Source organism: Lutjanus erythropterus, chromosome 10 (genome assembly GCF_056507025.1).
Source record: "Lutjanus erythropterus isolate fLutEry1 chromosome 10, fLutEry1.hap2, whole genome shotgun sequence".
Lineage (NCBI taxonomy): Eukaryota > Metazoa > Chordata > Actinopteri > Lutjaniformes > Lutjanidae > Lutjanus > Lutjanus erythropterus.
Genome location: NC_139326.1, coordinates 20077488 through 20085372, shown reverse-complemented (window position 1 = coordinate 20085372; position 7885 = coordinate 20077488). Strand labels below are relative to the sequence as shown.

General features: G+C 40.8%; 1 protein-coding gene across 1 annotated transcript; it reads right to left on the bottom strand.

Annotated features, from left to right (window-relative positions):
- Positions 1 to 246: 246 nt before the first annotated feature.
- On the bottom strand, positions 247 to 7657 carry LOC146320360 (rho guanine nucleotide exchange factor 28). The gene is made up of 6 exons (XM_084729097.1): positions 7516 to 7657; positions 5327 to 5510; positions 4064 to 4265; positions 3277 to 3352; positions 1638 to 1684; positions 247 to 336 (listed from the first exon to the last, which is right to left on the bottom strand). The coding sequence occupies exons 1-6, from the start codon at positions 7655 to 7657 to the stop codon at positions 247 to 249; spliced, it is 741 nt and encodes a 246-aa protein (XP_084585223.1).
- Between the last annotated feature and the right edge of the window lie 228 nt (positions 7658 to 7885).

Here is a 7885-nt window from a genome sequence, read left to right as displayed (position 1 = left end):
CGAGGATTAGAGTCGAGTTCCAAGTTCTGTTCAGGAAAGGAAATGTTTCCTGCAGTTGGACTCGCTTAATGATTAGAAGCTACTTGGATGACTTCCTATGAATATAACACCACCTAAAACAACAGCGATCGATTTCAGTCTGCACAAAACATGGTCTGCAGCTGAGACACCGCAAGCTCCAAAATCAAAACCATACATGTATCTAAAAACAGGCTTCTGAGAAAGGGAGGAACTTTAAAAATAAAATCAATAACAGTCCTTACCGGAGTCAGGCTGCGGCGGATCGTCCTCTTCGTCCTCCTCATTCAGGCAAAACATCAGCGGCTCCTCATAATCCTGAGTGAAGAAACAGGGAACCTTTCACCAAACAGCAGCGAGACTTTCTCTGCAGGCTGCAAGCAAACCACAGAAACTGAAAAACGAGCATAACTAAGTACAAAAACACAAGTGTTCGGTGAGTGCCTAGGTGTGTGACAGAGAGAGATCAATTAAGTAACCATCTGTAGCACATAAAACAAGTCCTATCGGATGACCAGAAATCATGCGTACACGCCAACGCCACACCTCTTGAAACATGAAATACACACTCACAAAGTCAGCTATTCAGTGGCGCGTGCAAGGTGCCAACTCCAACACCTTGACAATAAGAGTGAAACAATGTGGGGCATTGATGTGGCTTGTTCTAGCTGTGACCGCAGTTTGCCATTGGCTGATGCAGATGTTCATGGAGATTGAATGAGCTCTGAGAGTTTTAAAATGTGAAATGAGATATCCAGGATTTCTTAAAGAAACACCTGTCGTTGAAAAACAAGAACATTCATATTCATCAGATAAAGCTGATGTCTAGGAGTGTTAGGGTTGTTTTGTATTTTGAGAAAATAAGTTTAATTGTTGAGAATAAACTCAAAATGCTGAGAGTAAAGTCAAAATGTTGAGAATAAGGATGAAATATCAAGAATAATAGTTGAAATACCATGTGGAGAATTAAGTCGAAATGGTATTTCACACTTGAACTTTATTCTCAACATTTAAACTTTATTCTCACCATTTCAACTAGGGCCCAACGGATACTGGATTTTTGAGGCTCAACATTGCAATGATTGGTCGAATGTGGTTATTGACAAAGATATTTAATGGAGGCGGGATATTATATAACTATAACTGTCTCTTCTCACAACTATATAACTGTCAGTGGTATTTTTAATAATTGTAAATTACAATTGAGTGAAACAAGTGTAACAAAAATATCTACATATTACACTTTGATTAAGAAAAAACATGTAACATATAAAATGCTGCCTATAAAAATAATAATAATAAAAAAAAACAATCTGCACATTGCACACATCAAGCAACATATATGCCGATACCATTATAGACCGATATTGCTGTGACAAGCTGATAATATCAGCCAACCGATATATCAGTCTGGCTTTAATTTCAACTTTATTCTCAAAATGCAAAATTAAAAAAAAAAAATCACCCTCCTCTCTTTTTCTCTTCTTATGCCTGGCCCTAATTGCAGGGAGATTTACAGTATAAGTAAAATATATTCTTGTCATATTTTAGTCCATAGCTCTCTGTGCATGTGAATAATTATGGGAAAATCCATTAATCTACATGAATTAAATACTCACATTTTCTTCTACAGCAGCAGTCCCTCCGTTGATAACAGAATACAGCGCTGAAAGAAGAGAAAACATACTCAGACGCAGCTATTAAACTTCAAAAGAGGCTCAAGTAGGCACAGATGTTCGTCAGTTTTTAACGATATATGTACCATGTATGTTTTTCTTTTCTTTTCATAACCTGGGGAGATTCTCTACCGTGTGGCCTTGATCTCCTTTCTTTTCATTTAACTACCATGTGCATCCCAGTCAGATCAAAGGACATGGTGTGTATGATGGCTTACCAGAAACAAAACAGCAACACGCAGAAATTAGTGTTTGGGTGGTTTTGATAAGAGGCCCGGGGTCGTGTGTAACTATATAAAGGCAGGAAATGTGGGAGAGGGAAGTGGTAGCTACCCATAAAGGAGAGAAAATCACAGATAAAAATACATGTGAGGAGGAGAAATAAAAAAACAAAAGCTGAGAAATGAGATGATGTAAAAGTACAACAACCTTATTTTGACAAAGGTCTTTCTGTGCCTCAGCATGACACCATAAAACACATTCACTCAAGTCTCATACAGGGGTGCCAGCTGGCTCTGATGTTGTTCTTCAGCAAGAGGGAGACAGAGACAGAGGGGGAGACAGAGACAGAGGGAGAGGGAGACAGTGAGCCGAGCCGACAGCGAGCAGAGCAGAACCGTGGAGCGAGGCCACCACAGGCAGACCTGTCTCCCCAGAGAAGGAAGACGATGTGTGATGCACACAGCAGGAGATGGAAACAGAGCTGCACTTTTTAACCACCTGCCAAATGCACCGAGACATCAGAGAGAAACACTGCCTATAGATCACAACCACCCAAAAGAAACATGGTTAACAACAATAAAAATCAATATCTGTTTGGCAAAATGCAGTAATGTGAGCTGATGTGACTGGAAAGGGGCGCTCAGTTATAATACATTCATTTAAAAATGTTGCAGTGTTTGTAGAGTTCCCACTTATAAAAGGCAAAATATCTAGAGCCAGTGTTTGGCTTCCATGGAAAAGAACCCGCGCCTTCTTAAAAAAATAAACAGCTCATTCTTAGGGAATGAAACCACAACAATTCTTATGTTCAGGTGATACATATATGTGTATCTTAACAAAAATTCTTGATTTCTTTTCGGGTGTATAAAATTCATAGGGATATTTTGGCAGAATATGGTAGAAGTGGAATACAATAAAATATTCAGCACTACTTATAAACATATAACGTGGTTGGTAAGCTATTTTGCACACTATATTAATGCAGTGATTCATACAATTCAAATTAAAACACTGCCTGAAATGTTTGGGTTTTTAGGACCATGTGGCCTTCTTTTACTGCAGTGTTGGTACTAAAATCATCTTTGCAACAGGCTGATTCCTCCACAGGGATCTTAGTTTCCTAGTCCCTTTTCCATACCTTTTTTTTCTTCTTCAACAGACTTGTAATACCTCAAAACCCCACAGGAGGGCAGTCAATGTCTAATAAAATTACAATCTAACTCCGGCTACAGCATCTAGCCTCTTAAAACACTAGAACAAGAAAGGCAGACCACTGCAACATAAAAGTGAAGAGTTAAGACTGGATGATTTAGTTTAACCTCTCAAGTTCCACAAAGCAGACAGATTAGTAGTATAATACCGTTCTCTGCAGGATCATCCACCAGTTCTTCCTTCTCTAAAATGGTCTCCACACGCTCCCTCCTTAGTGCTTTGATCTGTGGGAGGAGAGGTAACAATTAAGTAAGAGGATGCAGTAAACTCAAATATATAGACCAGGGATTGACTGACGTTGTCTCAAACTTAATCTGTATGTTCAAGTAAAGAATTTCCATTCAAGAAAGACCCAAGCATTAATTTTAAATGTGATCAGTGTTTTTCTATCATAATCCTGGGTTTACAGTCCTTTACCAGCACCAGGCAACACCTCATCTGAGCATACATTACAACCAAAAGATGTCTTTTGACTGTCTTGTTGTATGTTGAAAAGTCGTTCCCTGAGCGGCTGTAATCAAAGGTTTTATGTCTTTATGACATCTTCTGAACGTCCAACATTGATGTCCACAGGGGTGTTAGCCCATAAAACATTCCCACCCCATGCTCTCTCTGTCCGATAACGACAATAAATATGTTGTCAATAATCATGCATATTTACTTATTCGATCACAAATGCAAAATATTCCATTAATCTCGTGTTGATTTCCTGCACCTGTCTTGCAAGTCAACAGACGTCCAAAAATCTCACAGCCAGACATTCAAATATTTAACTGCATGTCAATGATCCAGAAGGGTCGTAGTCAGAAATTGAACCTGATTTGCAGGCCGTGCAGACACACAGATAGGGTCTCAAACCGACCGACTCAATAAAGACATGAGCTGGACGTCTGACAGACATCTCAGGGTTGCTAGAACTGATAACCCAGACTGACCTCTCTGAGGAAGTCCTCATCTCTGAGCCGCTCTCTGAGAAGTAGGATGTCAGCGTGCCGGCTCTCCTCTGAGCTCCACCTCAGGTTTTGTCGGACGGTCAAAGTCAGGTTCCCCGTGTCATGACAGAACCTCAACAGGCGGGACCGGTCTGCCCAGACCTGGGACAGACCAGCTGGAGGCGTGGCCAGAGGGTTGGGTGGGCTGCAGCACAACAGGTGTGTCAGTTTAATCACAAAAAAATAAAAATACCATTAAGGTTGATAGTCTTACAAAATACTGTTTTTATCATTAAAAATGTGGCTAGAAATACTTCCAAAGCTGTTAGCTTATGTAAACAAATATCTAAAAGCACTTGTCACTCAGTCTTCTAGTTTTTCAGGCCAAGTAAACAAGCCTATAAAGTTGTAAAGATTTATGGGTCCAGATTGAGCACAAAACATTCCAGAGTTTGACAACAGGTGTTTAGCATTTTATCTGTTCATAAAATGTACTTCAACCAGTACATTTACAGTATTTTAGAAATTGAAAGAATGTAAATTATCTGGGGTAATAGCAGTCGTTAGCACCGTCGCCTCACAGCAACAAGGTTCTGGGCCTTTCTGTGTGGAGCTTGCATGTTCCCCCCTGTGCCTGAGTGGGTTTTCTCCCACAGTCCTATGACATGCAGGTTAAAGGGATCATTCACCCAAAAATGAAAATTCACTCTCTATCTACTCGCCCTCATGCCGACTGAAGGTCGGGTTTAGTTTGTTAGTCCACAAAACACTGCTGGAGTTAAAGTGAATGGTGACCAGTTTTCAAACAGAAAAAAAACACACAACTGCTCATCTGTATAATTCAAATCTTCTAAAGTGCCAATGTGCCAAGCTGACTTGAAAGACATAATTTACAACATGTTTTAGCCTAGGCATGAGGATGAGTACATAATGACTGAATTTTCAATTTTGGGTGAATGTATGTATGTATCAGCCCTACTGATTGACAGGTGACCTGTCCAGGGAGGATACCGCCGCTCACTCAGTGTCAGCCAGGATTGGCTTCAGCCCCTTGTGACTCTCTAAAAAGGATAGCTGGGTACAGCTAATGGATGGATGTCTGGGTGGGTGTGTGGGGTAAAGCTGGGTTGTTTCTACATTTAAAGAAGCTTTCCCTTGCTGTGTGTGTGGGAATGATCTGCACCAAGTGCATAATGTTACAGGGAAACAGTGATTCATTTGTCAGTGTCTCTCCCTGAAGCACCCTGCCGGAGCTGATAATCTTACTGTGTGAGCAGCTCCAGGAGCTCAGTGTTGCCTGCTTTCTGTGCCAGCTGCAGCGGTGTGACTCCCTCTTCATTTGGCAGACTGACAGCCATCAAACCGCCGGGCTGACAGAGCAGCAGCTCTGCCAGCCGATACAGACCCCATCGCACGGCCAGGTGGAGGGGAGACTCCCTGAGACTGTGCTCTGGAGACAAGGGAAGAAATATAATAGGATAAAAGATCGAACTCTGCAGAGATAAAAGTACGCAGTGGGATCAGAGACAGCTACTGAATGGAAGAGGGAGGTGAGATTAACAGTGAGACGAGAAAAAACTAAGCCAGTGGCAGAATGTGAGAAAAATAAGAGGAAACTAGCATGTCAAGAATCTTGTTTCAATAACCAGCTCCCCATGATAATTAACCTAAATGTCAATGATTGATTTGTTCTCTTGCACAGCTCTGAAACCCTCTGCTCCACTGACCCACTTTAAGGTAATAAAAGCTTTTCAACAAAGTGGTGACAGTTTCTTATTTCTGTGCCTGCCACTCAATGCAGCCCAACGTGATCTGTATCCAGGTAACTGGCCTGCAAAAAATCAGCCACAGTCTAACAACCGGTAGGCTTGGACATGTACTGCTGTATTTCTAAAAATGCTGCATAAATTCACCATAATCTTAGAATAATTTAACCTCTGAACATTTTTTTAGGCTTAAAATATAATTAATCCAAAGGAAATAAGAGACAGAACATTTAAGTCTGGTCACAAGAGCATTTTGAACTGCTATACCATTTATAAAATCAACTTTCTTTAATGATTGTAACACATCTGTTTCTGCAACATAAATGTTATTTATGGTGCTGTTAGATTGCTGCTACACCACCCTGTTGTTAAAAGGTCTAACAGTCAACAACTGAGTGTTCAAGGCAACATGAAGCAACTTACACAAATCTGACAAATAAGGTGAATAGCCTCAAACATGACATTTGATACTTCCTAAATCCAGCTCCTTTTTGCTCTGTGCTCCAATAAGTTAGAAATTGTTTGCACGGTTATTGGAGAACAAAATAAAAAGGGGCAGGATTTAGAGAGGGTCAGCTGAATACAATCAACACCTCTAACAGTATCATCAAAACCCCCAAATTCTTCATAATTGATGTTTGCTGCAGGAGGCTATTTTACTGCAAATGGCTGCATATATTTTTCCAAGAACACTCTGCATCCAAAAACCCGCCAGACCAGGGTGCTTTGATATAACTCTTTTGCCAGCTGTATGTCAAAATTACGATGCGCAATTTTGTCAGAGCTGCACTCGGTCCAGAGAGATCATAAAATTTCCAGGATGTTCCCAAGTCTTTCCAGTGCCTCTAAAGATGCTGAATGCACTGCAAAGAAATGATAATCACCAAAGGAAAGTTAGGGATTGATAATCGAGCGGCATACAGCATCAGCAACACAGTGATGTCATAAGCAGTGTTATCAAATTAACTGCAGACATTTAGAGGGAGACGCTGCGATGAAACAGACTGCCATAACTATATTAACACTAAATCTAGTTTGTTATTTATGTAGGTGGCCCTACACAAACACTCAGATCGTACAAACAGATGGTGGCATCTAGTAAATATGGCAGTCAGCGCACACACATACACATACACACTTGCCCCCATATTTATTGAGTTCTGCCTCAGGCTACTTCCAGATGGAAAGGCTCTATTAACCACATTACATGCTGGTTAATTGGCTTTGATGAATTCAACAGAAGCTCACATGTGACCACGTTCACTTCCGATTTGAGCCCAGTGAGCATGGAAAATGGGAATGATGGCCGAGGAGCAGGGGAGTGCAGGGAAGCAGAGTTGAACAGTTCACCTTCGTTGGCTCCAAGCACCAACTCCAAGTTTCCAGCACAATACTGAGAGACCAGCTTATGACTGTAACTGCTCACTAACTGACATGTGAATGATAAAATATAGTAAATCCCTCTGTGGACAAAACTGTGTTGGTCTTTACACCAATTAAAACATTCATTAACCTTACTTATCTGTCAGTTTATCTATTATCTATCTAGTATCTTTGTTTTAAACATTTTAGACTTTGAAAATGTTCACATAAAATGTTAATATATTAAAAACTAAATATGATATCCTTTTGATCACTTTATCTGTGCAGGAATGCCCGTTCAGCATGATAACATAATCCTGCTCTCACCGTCTCCGCTGTGGCTCCCCAGAACATTCCAGTTTTGGGGGATGTCCAGGTTGGCCATGGCCAGGGCCACGCGACGATCCATAGCCCAGCGAGAGCTCTCCTGGCCCAGGTTGAAGAGGCTGCTCAGCTCCTTGTGATCCATGGAGGTGAGACAATGTCCATGGATTACCAGGTGCTCTGCCAGGTCCTGAGAATAAAGTAGCCATGAATGAGATACAATCTGTAATAACTGGCGTGCAATGCAAAAAAACAGTAATGTGAAAACTACTGCTATACAACTGAGGTGAGATTTTTTTCAATTCAATGCAACACAATTAGAGAATTTTATGACTTGAGGTGAGCGATTCTTTCTTCATTTAACTTCCAATTC

Coding starts and splice junctions, on each gene's coding strand:
- LOC146320360 (XM_084729097.1), bottom strand. CDS start 7,657: ATGGATCACAAGGAGCTGAGCAGCCTCTTCAACCTGGGCCAGGAGAGC. Junction 5,511..7,515: donor GGGGAGCCACAGCGGAGACG/GTGAGAGCAGGA, acceptor CCTTGTCTCCAG/AGCACAGTCTCAGGGAGTCT. Junction 4,266..5,326: donor CTCCTGGAGCTGCTCACACA/GTAAGATTATCA, acceptor GTTGTGCTGCAG/CCCACCCAACCCTCTGGCCA.